The sequence below is a fragment of the Chlorocebus sabaeus genome, chromosome 1, assembly GCF_047675955.1.
Source record: "Chlorocebus sabaeus isolate Y175 chromosome 1, mChlSab1.0.hap1, whole genome shotgun sequence".
Lineage (NCBI taxonomy): Eukaryota > Metazoa > Chordata > Mammalia > Primates > Cercopithecidae > Chlorocebus > Chlorocebus sabaeus.
The window spans coordinates 17,409,431-17,425,410 of NC_132904.1; the positions used below are offsets into that span (position 1 = coordinate 17,409,431).

Genomic DNA, 15,980 nt, shown 5'->3' on the forward strand with positions numbered 1-15,980 from the left:
AGGGTAAATTAATTAAAGCAGGTTGACGATAGTAGTGATACAAAACTGGTAAGGTTCCTGTATTCCATCTCAACAATTTTAGGCTTTTTCCTTGTAGGTAGTGGAATATCTCGTGTTTTTTCCCAGCTAATAAGCGAGAAAATATGAGACATCTATTTGGGCTGTAAGAAATTACAAAAGCATAAAAGACCCACTGCCCTATTTAATGTTCAATACTATACCCAAAGTAAGCCACGATAATCAGGGCGAAACTCGGGGAAGGGCCCGGAAAACAGCACACCTTTCTTTTTTTAACTTTTTTTGAGACAGTCTCACTCTGTCGCCCAGGGTGGGGTGCAGTAGCGCGATATCGGCTCACTGCAACCTCTGCCGCCGGGTTCAAGCGATTCGCCTGCCTCAGTCTCCCGATTAGCTAGGATTACAGGCGCCTGCCACTGCGCCCGGCTACTCTTTTTGTATTTTTATTACAGACGGGGTTTCACCATCTTGGACAAGCTGGTCTTGAACTCCTGACCTCGTGATCCACCCGCCTCGGCCTCCCAAAGTGTTGGCATTACAGGCGTGAGCGCGCTCGGCCCAGAAGCACACCTTTCTAGAAGACAAACAACATGGAACGCTCGACCAAGAATAGCCACAAGATGGAGGACAAGAGGGTAAAGAAAACGCTCGGGGAAAGCGCATGGGTGGAACCCGACGGAAGTAGGGAAGTCATTCTAATTCAGGCCCTACCCCACTATTGGCTGGACACTCACCCTTTTTCCTTTTCCATTGGCCACGGGTCCGTTCTCTGGGTCAAAACAGCCAATCACCTAGCGCCGTGGGTAAGCCCGCCCTTTCTCCCGGTGACTAGGCGCCAGAAGAACCGAAGGGCCCGAGGCGCTTGCGCAAGCGCGCGCTCGGCCGGTTGAAAGCGGATCCGGGCTGGAGGCGGTGTCGCGGTGCATGAATATTGATTACGCGTCGCAGTGCCCAGCGCCCAGCGCCCGCCCCTCTCGGCCGCCCGACGCTCGCTGCTCGCGCTCGGGCTCGCGATGGGGAAGAAGTCCCGAGCGGTACCCGGCCGCAGGCCCATCCTGCAGCTCTCTCCGCCGGGTCCTCGGGGCAGCACGCCGGGCCGGGACCCGGAGCCGGAACCCGACACCGAGCCGGACTCAACGGCTGCGGTCCCCAGCCAGCCCGCCCCTGCGGCGGCGACGACCACCACCACCGCAGTGACTGCCGCCGCGGCCTCGGACGACTCGCCTTCAGAAGGCAAGGGTGCGCGGGGGGACCCGAACTCGAGCTCAGGGCTTGCGTCCTAGGCTCCTCAGGGCGCCTGGCCAGACCCAGCGAGGGAGGCGGGCGAGGTCGGCTTCTGAGGCCTGCCTGCTGCGGGACTGCAGGCGGGGCGGTCCTGGGCTCCGGGCCGCAGAAGGGCCAGGCCGTGTTCTGCGCCCTCGGCCCGGGCCAAGCCCGAGGCGCCATGTCTGGTGCGGGGCTTGCCCCAGGAACGTTTGAAATACGACCGAGGTTCGGGCACCCTGAGTCTCCCAAACGCCCCGGGTCGGTTTTGGGTAATGCAGAGAGTGGATGTGAGGATGAGTTTCCGCGTGCGCGGCCTGTGACTGTGGACCAGGCCTTTCCACACGTCATCTGCCTCCTTTCGGTTTTGTCAAAACGGGGATAGAGACGTTTAGAAAAAGCTTTTTAATATTCCAGCCAGTAAGCATCCCTACACTAGCAAAACTCCTGGAGAAATGGAGCTGGTGGGTTTCTAAGTATTTGTGTGGTTCTCACCCGAGTGGTGCTTGGATTTAAAGTGACTGCGGGGCTAGGCGCGGGAGGAGCCGCTACCGTTTCGGATGTTCAGAGATCACGCTGGGTCGTTAATTGCAAAAAATCCGCCAAAAGCAGTGTTTGGTGTGTCTTGTAAAGGTCCTATCATAGCCTGGAAAATACTTACTGTTTTTGTATGTATTTGTAGGTATTGCAGGTGTAACTTTTAAGAGTTTTGTTTTGTGTTTTCGAGACAAGGTTTCAATCTGTCGCCCAGGCTGGAGTGCAGTGATGCGATCTTGGGCTCACTGCAACCTCCACCTCTTGGGTTCAAGCGGTCTTCCCACCTTAGCTTCCTGGGTAGCTGGGACTACAGGATCCTGCCGCCATGCCCGACTAATTTTTGTATTTTCAGTAAAGACGGAGTTTCTTCTTGTTGCCTGGGCTGGTCTCGAACTCCAGGGCTCAAGCGATCAGTACAGGCGAGAGCCACCTCGCCTGGCCATGAAGCTGTATTAATAATTTTTATTTACCATGATCAGAGCCTTCCCTTGATGTTGAAGTTTGTAGGCAGATGAAAGACTCCAGGGCGCGGTGGCTCACGCCTGTAATCCCAGCACTTTGGGAGGCCGAGGTAGGCAGATCACTTGAGGTCAGGAGTTTGACCAGCATGGGCGACAAGAGCGAAACTCCATCTCATAAAACAAAAAAAAAGATTCCAGCTCTGTGTGTTTATCATCTCCCAATTATTTGGGTCAGCAAAATGTCCTTTTTTTTTTTTTTTGAGATGAAGTCTCCGTCTGTGGCCCAGGCTGCAGTAACCTCTCCCTCCTGGGTTCAAGCGATCCTCCTGCCTCAGCCTCTGGAGTAGCTGGGATTACAGGCGAGTGCCACCACGCCCAGCTACTTTTTATTTTTTGTATTTTTTTGTATTTTTAGTAGAGATGGGGTTTCACCATGGTGGCCAGACTGACCTCAAGTGACACCCCCCTGCCCCCGTCTTGGCCTCCCAAAGTGCTGGGATTACAGGTGCGAGCGCAGCCGAAATGCACTTTTTTTAAATTGATGGAACTTAGAGCTGAAACGTTAAATGAACAATTGATTTGTCACCTCTAGTGTTTTCTCTGGAATCTGACTACAGTTTTCTTTTTTTTTTTTTTTCCTAATCCAGATGTGATTTGTCACCTCTAGTGTTTTCTCTGGTCTGGAATCTGACTATAGTTTTCTTTTTTTTTTTTTTTTCTAATCCAGATGAACAGGAAGCGGTGCAGGAGGTTCCTAGAGTTGTTCAGAATCCTCCAAAACCAGTCATGACCACTAGACCCACAGCTGTTAAAGCAACAGGTATTATTTTGTTTTGTTTTTTACATTTTTTCTCGCACGTCCTTCATTAAAGTCAAGTTGGGTTTGTACATAGAATGTTTTGTTGAATGCTTTACAGTTGCTAACGTTATTTCTCCCAAAAATATGATTTAAGATTTTTTTGTTTGTGAGAGAATGTTGATGTATATACACTTTGACCAGTGGAAAATTGGTTGTTTTTCTTTACCCAAAACCTTTTTTACTATTTTTTCCCGATGCTGTTTTTTGTGGGGTTTTTTTTGTTTGTTTTTTTGTTTTTGTGTTTTTTTTTTTTTTGAGACGGAGTCTCGCTCTGTCGCCCAGGCTGGAGTGCAGTGGCCAGATCTCAGCTCACTGCAAGCTCTGCCTCCCGGGTTTACGCCATTCTCCTGCCTCAGCCTCCGGAGTAGCTGGGACTACAGGCGCCCGCCACCTCGCCCGGCTAGTTTTTTGTATTTTTTAGTAGAGACGAGGTTTCACCGTGTTAGCCAGGATGGTCTCCATCTCCTGACCTCGTGATCCGCCCGTCTCGGCCTCCTGAAGTGCTGGGATTACAGGCTTGAGCCACCGCGCCTGGCCCCTGATGCTGTTTTATAACTAGTTTTCTGGTCCTCCCACTAGCTTGGTGTTCATTAGGCATGCCAACTCCTATTTCTTTTCTAACACTCTGGCTTGATTGGTTACCTAACAAACATTGGTGGACCTGGAAATCAAGCTTATTAAATATTTTGAAGTACAAACGAATGTGGTAGTTGCAACAGTGGTTTTGTATACAAACCTGGGTTCAATTCATCACTCTGGCATTCACACTTAGACTTTGGGACAATTGCTAATTGGATTGAACCTCATTAATCTGTAAAATGGATCTTTTATCTCTGAGATAGTTCCAGATGTGACATAGTAAGTGCCAAGAATGTTAATTTTCTCCACTCTGTGTATCTTGGAAGAGTAAAATGTGTTTTAATATTAAATACTCTATAATTGGTAGTAATCTTTTCAGTTCAGAATACTTTTTGTACTATTTGATGCTTAAAATGATAGATGCTTATTCCTCTCTCCTACCATTTGCCACCTAAAAAAAAAGCAAACAAAACACCCCAGTGTGAGTTAGTTAGAAAGCTAAAATTTGAATGTGAGAGAAATTTCAGAACTACATTATACCATTTTGTATTTGCAAACTGCATATGTTATTTCATTTGAGACTTAACACATTTAAAATATGTAGAATTTAGCCAGGAGCTGTGGCTCACGCCTGTAATCACAGCACTTTGGTAGTCTGAAACAGGCGGATCATCTGAGTTAAGGAGTTCGAGACCAGCCTGGCCAACGTGGTGAAACCCTATCTCTACTAGAAACATAAAAATTAGCTGGGCATGGTGGCGCACACCTATAATCACAACTACTCAGGAGGTGGAGGTTGCAGTGAACTGAGGTTTTGCCACTGCACTCCAGCCTGGGTGACAGAGTGAGAACCTGTCTCAAATAAATACATAAAATATAAATTTAAATGTTTCTAGGAGAAACTTCCTTGATTACTCCTGTGGTTTGCATGTCCTCTCGTGATGTCAACACCTTCCATTAGGCCCCTACCTCCCAACACTGTTGCATTGGGGATTTAATTTCCAAAACATCCTTTTTAGGGGCACATTCAAGCCATAAGAGGTATATACCTAAGAAATAATTTACTGCCTGATATAGGTAGTTGATATACAAATTGTGTGGCATCATCCCTTAAAGGTAAGTAAGAATGTTGAGGTTTGAGGGGTCAATACCTCTCTCAAAAAAAGACGGCTAAAAATTATGGCTCTGGGCCGGGTGCAGTGGCTCACACCTATAATCCCAGCACTTTAGGAGGCCGAGGCGGGCGGATCACGAGGTCAGGAGATCGAGACCATCCTGGCTAACATGGTGAAACTCGGTGTCTACTAAAAATACAAAAAAATAGCTGGGCATGGTGGCAGGTGCCTGTAGTCCAGCTACTCAGGAGGCTGAGGCAGGAGAATGGCGTGAACCTGGGAGGTGGAGCTTGCAGTGAGCTGAGATCACACCACTGCCCTCCAGCCTGGGCGACAGAGCAAGACTTCATCTCAAAAAGAAAAAAAAAAAACTATGGCTCTGAAGAATGACCATGCTTTCTCAGGCTTTAAGTAGCAACAAGTCTTTTTTTTTTTGAGTTTGAGTTTAAGTGCAGTGGCGGGATCTTGGCTCACCGCAACCTCTGCCTCCCGGGTTGATTTATCCTACGTCACCCTCCTGAGTAGCTGGGATTACTGGCTAATTTTTGTATTTTCAGTAGAGATGGGGTTTCGCCATGTTGGCCAGGCCCTCCTGAGTAGCTGGGATTACTGGCTAATTTTTGTATTTTTAGTAGACAGGGTTTTGCCATGTTGGCCAGGCTGGTCTTGAACTCCTGACCTCAAGTGATCCACCTGCCTTGGACTCCCAAAGTGCGGTGATCACAGGTCTGAACCACCATGCCTAGCCTGCAACACATCTTAATCTGAATAGTAGTCAAGGACTTGTTCTTACAACTCCAGAATTTAAGTGATTTTTTTCCTCCTTGGCCTTCCAAAGTGCTGGGATTACAGGCATGAGTCCTTGTGCCCAGCCCAGGAGCTTAGTTTTTAACACCCCCCAAAATGGAGTTTTTAAAGAAATGAAATTCTTGCCAGGCATGGTGGCTCATGCCTGTAATCCCAGTGCTTTGGGAGGCTGAGTTAGGAGGATCACTTGAAGCCTAGAGTTCAAGACCAGCCTAGGCAGCAGAGAGACCCTCATCTCTTTTTTTTTCTTTTTTTTTTTTTTTTGAGTCAGAGTCTCTGTTGCCTAGGCTGGAGTGCAGTGGCGTGATCTCAGCTCACTGCAGCCTCTGTCTCCTGGGTTCCGGCAATTGTCCTTCTTCAGCCTTCCAAGTAGCTGGGATTACAGGCCCACACCACCATGCCCAGCTAATTTTCGTATTTTCAGTAGAGACAGCGTTCGCCATGTTGGCCAGGTTGGTCTGGAACTCCAGACGTCAAGTAATCTACCCGCCTCAGCCTCCCAAAGCGCTGGGATTATAGGCATGAGCCATCGCGCCTGGCCGAGACCCCCATCTCTACAAAAAAAATTAAAAATGAGCTGGACATGCTGATCACCTGTGGTCCTAGCTACTTGGGAGACTGAGGCAGGAGGATCGCTTGAGCCCAGGAGTTCAAGGTGGCAGTGAGCTATATGATCATGCCACTACAATCCAGCCTAGGTGACAGAATGAGACCCTGTGTCAAAAATATATATATATAAAATAGGCAGGGCACGGCGGCTCAGGCCTGTAATCCCAGCACTTTGGGAGGCTAAGGCAGGCAAATCACAAGGCCAAGAGATCGAGACCATCCTGGCCAACATGGTGAAACCCCATCTCTACTAAAAATACAAAAATTAGCTGGGTGTGGTGGCGTGCACCTGTAGCCCCAGCTACTCAGGAGACTGAGGTGGGAGAATCACTTGAACCCGGGAAGTGGAGGTTGCAGTGAGCCAAGATCGTGCCACTGCACTCCAGCCTGGTGACAGAGCGAAACTCCATCTCAAAGAAAAAACACCAAGGCCGGGCGTAGTGGTTCACGCATGTAATCCCGCACTTTGGGCGGCCAAGGTGGGCGGATGACAAGGTCAGGAGTTCAAGACCAGCCTGGCCAACATGGTGAAACCCCATCTCTACTAAAAATACAAAAATTAGCTGGGTATGGTGGCACGCACCTGTAGTCCCAGCTACTTGCAAGGCTGAGGTGGGAGAATCGCTTGGACCCGGGAGGCGGAGGTTGCAGTGAGCTAGACCACGCCATTGCACCCCAGCCTGGGTGACAAAGTAAGATTCCATCTCAAAAAAGAAAAAAACGGCTAGGTGCTGTGACTCAACGCCTGTAATCCCTGCACTTTGGGAGGCTGATGCTGGTGGATCACCTGAGGTCTGGAGTTCAAGACCAGCCTGACCAACATGGAGAAACCCCGTCTCTACTAAAAATACAAAACTAGCTGGGAATGGTGGCACATGCCTTAATCCCAGCTACTCAGGACGCTGAGGCAGGAAAATCACTTGAACCCAGGAGGCAGAGGTTGCAGTGAGCCAAGATTGCGCCATTGCACTCCAACCTGGGCAACAAGTGAAACTTTGTCTCAAAAAAAAAAAATAATTAAATGCTTGGAGTTCTTTAGTACCTGCTCATAGGTCAGAGGCACCTGGTCAGCTTTGTTGTTTTTAATAATTTTTTTTTTCTTTATATAGACATCGTCTCACTCTATTGCCCAGGCTGGTCTCAAGGAGGCTCACGTGATCCTCCTTACTTGGCCTCCCAAAATGCTAGGATTATAGATGTGAGCCATCATGACCATCCTGTTGTTTTTGTTTCTAAGATTTTTCTCTTTTTTTTTTTTTTTTTTTTTAAACTTTGAGATGGAGTCTTGCTCTGTTGCCCAGGCTGGAGTGCAGTGGCATGATCTTGGCTCACTGCAACCTCCGTTGCCTAAGTTAGAGCGATTCTCCTGCTTCAGCCTCGCTAGTAGCTGGGATTACTGGCGCGTGCCACCATGCCCAGCTAATTTTTGTTTGTATTTTTAGTAGAGACAGGGTTTCAGCATCTTGGCCAGGCTGGTCTTGACCTCCTGACCTCGTGATCCGCTAGTCTCAGCCTCCCAAAGTACTGGGATTAGAGCGGTGAGCGACTGCACCCCGCCTCTAAGATTTTTCTAAGATAAAGCAATTTTACCTGATAATGTGAACGTTTATTTTCAGTGTTACTCTAACTTCATGCCTGTTAGCAGTATATACTCTGTATTTTCTGAGGTTTAATTAAATTTTGTGTGTATTTTGTGACTTGCTTTTATTCCTTTAGTGTTACTTTTAATCCCTTTAGTAATATTTCATGTGATTCTATAATAGTCTGATTTATCACAAAATGGTAATAAATCAGGTATGTCCTATAATTTGCTTTGCCAGTCCACTGTTTGCGAGCATTTGAGTGTTTACAGATTTTAGTTGTTTAAAGCAAGCCACCAGAAGCTTTGAGCAAAGTTTTTTTGGAGTTATGTCTTGATATTTTAGCCTCAAAGATGAGACTGTATAAAAAAACTTGAGTTTTGTAGTTCTTGGAACCTGTTGCCAAATGTCACTTAAGATATATGGGATCTAGGCGGCCACTGTGGCTGCCACCTGTAATCCCAACACTATGGGAGGCTGAGGGAGGTGGCTCACCTGAGGTCAAGAGTTTGAGACCAGCCTGGCAACATGGTGAAACCCTGTCTCTACTGAAAATACAAAAGGCCGGGCGTGATGGCTCACACCTGTAATCCCAGCACTTTGGGAGCCTGAAGCGGGTGAATCACCTGAGTTCAGGAGTTCTAGACTAGCCTGGCCAACATGGTGAAATCCTGTCTCTATTAAAAATACAAAAAAATTAGCTGGGGTTGGTGGTGCATGCCTGTAATTCCAATTGCTCGGGAGGCTGAGGCAGGAAAATGGCTTAAACCTGGGAGGCAGAGGTTGCAGTGAGCCGAGGTCGCACTGCTGCGCTCCAGCCTGGGCAACAGTGAGACTCCATCTCCAAAAAAAAAACCAAAAAACAAAAAAATACAAAAATTACATTGGCACACACCTGTAATCCCAGCTACTTGGTAGGCTGAGGCAGGAGAATTGCTTGAATCCAGGAAACAGAGGCTGCAGTGAGTCGAGATTGTGCGACTGCATTTCATCCTGGGCGACAGAGCAAGACTGTCTCAAAAAAAAAAAAAAAAGTTTGATCAACTTATGATGTCTCTCTGAATTTCTTACAAACACTAGGCTTAATAATTTTCATTTTCTTGGCTAATTTATTATGTTTTTAGGAGTGTAGAAGAAGTTTTATGTCCATAGGTGAAAAGCTGTTAGGTGAAGAAAGGGAATAGGCAGAACCTATTTTGCCTGTGGACCTGGGGAACTACCTCTTGTTGGGGAATTTTGTGATGAAAATACCATGCAGCTTGCCTGATTGAAACTTTTTACCAAAAGTGATTATATCTATGATTGTCATTAGAAGTGTTTTTATTTTTAATTAATTTATTTTGAGATAGAGTTTTGTTCTTGTTCCCCAGGTTGGAGTGCAGTGGCACAGCCTCGGCTCACTGTAACCTCCGCATCCTGCATTCAAGTGATTCTCCTGCCTCAGCCTCCCGAGCAGCTGGAATTACAGGCGTGCACCACCAACCCCGGCTAATTTTTTTGAATTTTTGGTAGAGACAGTTACCATGTTGGCCAAGCTGCTCTCGCACTCCTGACCTCAGGTCATCCGCCCGCCTTGGCCTCCCAGAGTGCTAGGATTACAGGCATGAGCCACCGTGCCCAGCCAGTATTTTTATTTAAAAATATAATTTCCCACCCTCCTTTCCAGAATCCATCAGTACTGAATACTAAAGTGCAGCATTTTTTCATACAGAAGTTTCTCCTTTGGTAGTTCTGCTCTTATAAAGCTGAATACCTTTTGTTCAGAACGTCAAGAAAATTGGGCCGGGCGTGGTGGCTCACGCCTGTAATTTCAGCACTTTCAGAGGCCAAGGCAGGCCGATCACTTGAAGTTAGGAGTGTGAGAGCAGCTTGGCCAAGATGGTGAAACCCCATCTCTAAAAAATACAAAAAAATTTGCCAGGTGTGGTGGCGCACGCCTGTAATCCCAGCTACTCAGGAGGCCGAGGCTGGAGAATTGCTTGAATCTGGGAGGCGGAGGTTGCAGTGAGTCAAGATTGCACCATTGCACTCCAGCCCTGGGAAAGAAGAGCGAAACTCCATATCAAAAAAAAAAGCCGGGTGCAGGGCTCACGCCTGTAATCCCAACACCGTGGGAGGCCAAGGAGGGCAGATCACTTGAGGTCAGGAGTTTGAGACCAGCCTGGCCAACATAGTGAAACCTCATGTCTACTAAAAGTACAAAAATTAGCCAGCTGTGGTGGCATGTGCCTGTTAATCCTGGCTACTCGGGAGGCTGAGGCAAGATAAGTGCCTGAACCTGGGAGGCGGAGGTTGCACTGAGCTGACATTGTGCCACTGTACTCCATCCTGGGTGACAGTATGAGACTCCATCTCAAAAAAAAAAAAAAAAAAAAAAACACGGGTGGGCGCGGTGGCTCACACCTGTAATCTCAGCACTTTGGGAGGCCGAGGCGGGTGGATCATGAGGTCAGGAGATCAAGACCATCCTGGCTGATACGGTGAAACCCCATCTCTACTAAAAATGCAAAAAAATTAGCCAGGTGCGGTGGTGGGCACCTGTAGTCCCAGCTACTAGGGAGACTGAGGCAGGAGAATGGCCTGAACCCAGAAGGCAGAGCTTGCAGCAAGCTGAGATCGCACCACTGCACTCCAGCCTGGGCGACCGAGCGAGACTCGGTCTCAAAAAAAAAAGAGAGAGACACTGTCTAAGAAACGTCCATGCAAATTTCTCCCTTTTTTTTTTTTTCTTTTTTTCTTTTTTTTCCTTTTTTTTTAAGACAGAATCTTGCCCTGTCATCAGGCTGGAGCGCAGTGGCATGAACGCAGCACACTGCAGTCTCTGCCTCCCGGGTTCAAGCGATTCTCACGCCTCAGCCTCCTGAATAGCTGGGATTACAGGCGTGCACCACCGCCACCAGCTAATTTTTGTGTTCTTAGTAGAGGCGAGATTTCACCATGTTGGCCAGGATGGTCTCGATCTCCTGACCTCGTGATCCCCCCGCCTCTGCCTCCCAAAGTACTGGCATTATAGGCATGAGCCACCATGCCTGTCCAGAAACATCCATGTAAATATCTTTCTTACCAGTTTAAAATACTACTGTGGTCAGGCGAGGTGACTCACACCTGTAATGTAAGCACTTTGGGAGGCTGAGGCAGGGGATTTGCTTGAGCTCAGGAATTCGAGACCAAACTGGGCAACAGATTGAAACCTTGTCTGTACTTTTTAAAAAAAATGCCAAGTGTGGTGGCATAGGCCTGTAGTCCTAGCTACCTGGGAATCTGAGGCAGGAAAATGGCTTGTGCCCAGGAGTTCAAGACCAGCCTAGGCAACGTGGCAAAACCCCGTCTCTACAAAAGTTAGCCAGGTGCAGTGGTGCGCATCTCTAGTCCCAGCTATACAGGAGTCTGATTGAGGTGGGAAGATCAGTTGAGCTCAGGAGGTCAAGGCTGCAGTGAGGTGTGATTGCACCAGTTCATTTGTGGTAGAGTGAGACCCTGTCTCAAAAAAAAAGAAATGAAAAATTTTGCCTAACATTTTGGGAAGTCAAGGCAGGAGGATCACATGAGGACAGAATGAGACCAGCCCAGGCAACATAGTAGATTGCGTCTCTGCATAAAAGAAATTAGCCAGGCATGGTAGGTTGTGCCGCTCGTCATCCACTCAGGATGCTCAGGCAAGAGAATCATTCGAGGCCAGGAGTTTGAGGCTGTAGTGATCCACTGCTTCCAGCCTTGGCAGTAGAGCAAGAACCTATCTCTTACATACATATATACATAAATAAATCAAATTTTAGAAATTGATGTTTAGAGGCTGTGTGTGGTGGCTCATGCTTGTAATCACAGCACTTTGGGGTTTAGGAGGCCAAAGTGGCAGATCACTTGAGATCAGGAGTCCAAGACCAGCTAGGCCAACATGGTGAAACCCCATCTCTACCAAAAATACAAACTTTACCTGGGTGTGGTGGCACACACCTGTAATCCCAGCTACTCGGGAGGCTGAGGCAGGAGAATTGCTTGAACCCTGGAGGTGGAGGTTGCAGTGAGCCGAGATTGCACCACTGCACTCCAGCCTGGGCAACAGAGCAAGACCTCGTCTCAAAAAAAAAATTTTGCTATTTAAGAACTTACCTGCATATGCTGGAGAGGATGTGGAGAAATAGGAATGCTTTTACACTGTTGGTGGGAGTGTAAACTTGTTCAACCATTGTGGAAGACAGTGTGGTGATTCCTCAAGCATCTAGAACTAGAAATACCATTTGACCCAGCGGTCCTGTTACTGGGTATATACCCCAAGGATTATAAATTATGCGACTATAAAGACACATGCACACGTTATGTTTACTGTGGCACTATTCACAATAGCAAAAACTTGGAACCAACCCAAGTGTCCATCAATGATAGACTGGATTAAGAAAATGTGGCACATATACACCATGGAATACTATGCAGCCATAAAAAAGGATGAGTTCGTGTCCTTTGTAGGGACACGGATAAAGCTGGAAACCATCACTCTGAGCAATCTATCGCAAGGACAGAAAACCAAACAGCACATATTCTCACTTATAGGTGGGAATTGAACAAAGAGAACATTTGGACACAAGGTGGGGAACATCACACACCAGGGCCTGTCGTAGGGTGGGGAGAGGAGGGAGGGATAGCCGTAGGAGAAATACCTAATGTAAATGACGAGTTAATGCATGCAGCAAACCAACATGGTACATGTATACATATGTAACAAACCTGCACGTTGTACACATGTACCCTAGAACTTAAAGTATAACAAACAAAAAAAAAGACTTACCTACATACAGAAAGAAACAAAGATAGGAATTATAATACTAAGGCACTGAATAGGAACTCTTACATGATTAATGGAACAATTTATGTTTACTTTTAGGTGACCTTTGAGTTTATGTATGGGATGTATGACACAGAAGACTAGATTTAACTTTCTGATAAATCTCTTCATTTACTAACTTTTTAGTGAGAGCGTAGAATGTGTCAGCACTGTGCAATTTAATATAATAGCTGAAAAAGTCTAGCTAGAATTTAACATTTTATGTATTTATAATACATAGAGAGAGGTATGTATGCTTACTTAATTGTAATCTTGGAGTAGCCACAGGTGATCCAAAAGGAAATGGCATAGCAGCATTACAGAGGCCATACCTGATACCACTTAAATTTGAGGAAGACATTGATCGTTGGTCTTAGCCATGTTGAGTCCCATTTTTAATTCCTGTCACTTCCTGTTTGAGGAATAATCATTGATTAAAAGCTTTGTTTTTTAACTTTGAAAGTCTTTGTTTCTTTATTATTTGTTTTGTTGTTGAAAGTCTTTGTTTCAGCTGCTACACTGTAATTGGTTTAGTTTGAGGTAAACACTTTAATCACCAAATTTTAAAATCAGGATATACTAGGTACTATTTGGAAAGAGAGTGAGATTGAATAATTGATTGAAATAACTATGCAGATTAATTTTCTTTTCTTTCTTTCTTTTTTTTTTTTTTTTTTTTTGGAGACATGGTCAGTCTCACTTTGTCACTGTGGCTGGAGTACAGTGGAGATGTTTTGGCTTAATGCAGCCTCAACTTCCTGGGCTCAAGCTATCCTTGCACCTCAGCCATATGCTCAGCTAATATTTTGTTCTTTTTCCTTTTCTTTTTTTTTTTTTTTTTTTTTTTTGTTTTTGTTGTTTTTGTTTTTTTGGGAGAGACAAGGTCTCACTGTGTTTTCAAGGCTGGTCTTGGATTCTGGGCTCAAATGATCTTCCTACCGCAGATATTCCTCGAGAAGTTGGGACTGTAGACATGAGCTGTATTGCCTGGCTCATAGATCAACTTTTTTTTTTTTTTTTTTTTTTTTTTTTTTTTTTGTTTTTGTTTATTTATATTTTTTTGACATGGATTTTCACTCTTGTTGCCCAGGCTGGAGTGCAATGGCGCGATCTTAGCTTACCGCAACCTCCGCCTCCCAAGTTCAGGCAATTTTCCTGCCTCAGCCTCCTAAGTAGCTGGGATTACAGGCATGTGCCACCACACCTGGCTAATTTTGTATTTTTAGTAGAGACGGGGTTTCACCGTGTTAGCCAGGATAGTCTCGATCTCCTGACCTCATGATTCGCCCACTTTGGCCTCCCAAAGTGCTGGGATTACAGGTGTGAGCCACCATGCCCAGCCCAGATCAATTTTTTTTTTTTTTTTTTTTTTTTTGGAGACGGAGTCTTGCTCTGTTGCCCAGGGTGGAGTGCAGTGGCGTGATCTTGGCTCACTGCAACTTCTGCCGCCCGGGTTCAAGCATTTCTCCTGCCCTGCCTCAGTAGCTGGGACTACAGGCGCACGCCACCATGCCCGGCTAATTTTTTGTATTTTTAGTAGAGACAGGGTTTCACTGTGTTGCCCAGGCTGGTCTCAAACACCTGACCTCATGGTCCACCCGCCTCGGCCTCCCAAAGTGCTGGGATTACAGGCATGAGCCACCGCACGTGGTCTATAGATCAATTTTTATTAGCTTTAAGCATATGATGTAATTTATTCTTCTGTGGTAGTTCAGTGATTATTATTTTTGGGGTTATGTTCTAATCTGTAAGTAAATTTTAAAAACCATGTTATACTTCCATTTAGATACTTCTTAGGACGTATTGCCATTGTTGTTACAAATACTGTTTTCCTTTTTGTTTCTAGGCGGTCTGTGCTTACTTGGTGCTTATGCTGACAGTGATGACGATGACAATGATGTTTCCGAAAAACCAGCACAATCCAAAGAGACAAATGGAAACCAGTCGACTGATATTGATAGTACATTGGCCAACTTCCTGGCGGTTAGTGGTGCTTTTGTTTGGAGTTTTAGTTATTGAAGCTACTTTGGGACCTGGATCTTAAGTGGTCAGCATACTTGTCAATTCAGTGTCTTCCTCCTCCTTTCTCCCTCTCCCTCCAACACTCTCTTCTTGCATTTCTCCCAATCTCTCTCTCTTTTTTTGTTTTGTTTAGTTTTAAAAGAGATGGGATCTCGTTGTGTTGCTCATGCTGGTCTTGAACTCCTGGGGTCAAGCGATCCTCCCACCTCGGCCTTCCAAAGTGCTGGGATTACAGGTGTGAGCACACCTGGCTGTCTCTCCTTTTTTTTTTTTTTTTTCTTGAGATGGAATCTCACTCTGTTGCCCAGGCTTAAGTGCAAGCAGTACAATCTTGCCTCACTGCAACCTCCGTCTCCCGGGTTCAAATAGCTGAGGCTACAGGTATGTGTCCCCGAGCAGCTAGGGCTACAGGTATGTGCCACCACACCCAGCTAATGTTTGTATTTTTGGTAGAGACGGGGTTTCACCATGTTGGCCAGGCTGATCTCGAACTCCTGACCTCGGGTGATCCACCCACCTCGGCCTCCCAAAGTGTTGGGATTACAGGCGTGAGCCACCACCTCTCTTTTCTTTTTGTAAAGCTTTCAAAGAGAAAAAAGGCAGATTGGAAGAGATTGGGGAGCTTGTATAATTGGAAGATGAGGGTTTTGATTTGAGAAGCTTAGAATGAGTGTCTAGAATTTTTTTTTTTTCCTCCCTCGAGACAGGGTCATACTGTCTCCCAGGCTGAAATGTGGTGACATGATGTTGGCCCAATGCAACCTCTGCCACCCAGATTCAAATGATTCTCCCACCTGAGCCTCTTGAATAGCTGGGATTACAGGCATGTGCCACCATGCCCAATAATAATTCTATTCTTTTTTTTGCTTTTTGTTTTTTTGTTTGTTTGTTTTTGAGACGGAGTCTTGCTCTTTCACCCAGGTTGGAGTGCCGTAGTGAGATCTCAGCTCACTGCAATCCCCACCTCCCAGATTCAAGTGAATCTCGTGCCTCAGCCTCCTGAGTAGCTGGGATTACAGGTGCCCACCAGCATGTCCGGCTAATTTTTGTATTTTTAGTAGAGACAACTTTTCACCATATTGGCCAGGCTGGTTTTGAACTTCTGGCCTCCAGTGATCCGCCTGCCTTGGCCTCCCAGAGTGCTGGGATTACAGGCATGAGCCACTGTGCCCAGCCTAACTTTTGTATTTTTAGTAGAGGTGGGGTTTCACCATGTTGACCAGCCTGGTCTCAAATTCCTGACCTCAAGTGATCCACCTGTCTCAGCCTCCCAAAGTGCAGGAACTATAGGTATGAGCCACTGTGCCCAGC

At 46.3% G+C, this 15,980-nt stretch overlaps 1 protein-coding gene across 4 annotated transcripts in view; it reads left to right on the top strand.

The window, feature by feature from the left end:
* Window positions 1–486: 486 nt before the first annotated feature.
* Window positions 487–15,980, top strand: part of FNBP4 (formin binding protein 4) — a 53,843-nt gene continuing 38,349 nt past the window's right edge. Inside the window, exons 1-3 of one of the 4 annotated variants that reach the window (XM_073016272.1) lie at window positions 487–653; window positions 3,007–3,099; window positions 14,494–14,630. In XM_073016272.1, the coding sequence (XP_072872373.1) occupies window positions 3,066–3,099; window positions 14,494–14,630 (171 nt within the window). In that variant the 5' untranslated portion in view covers window positions 487–653; window positions 3,007–3,065. Of the gene's footprint in view, window positions 654–883; window positions 1,258–3,006; window positions 3,100–14,493; window positions 14,631–15,980 lie in introns of those variants that run through there. The other 3 variants (XM_037999324.2, XM_037999323.2, XM_073016270.1) reach the window with 3 other exon arrangements.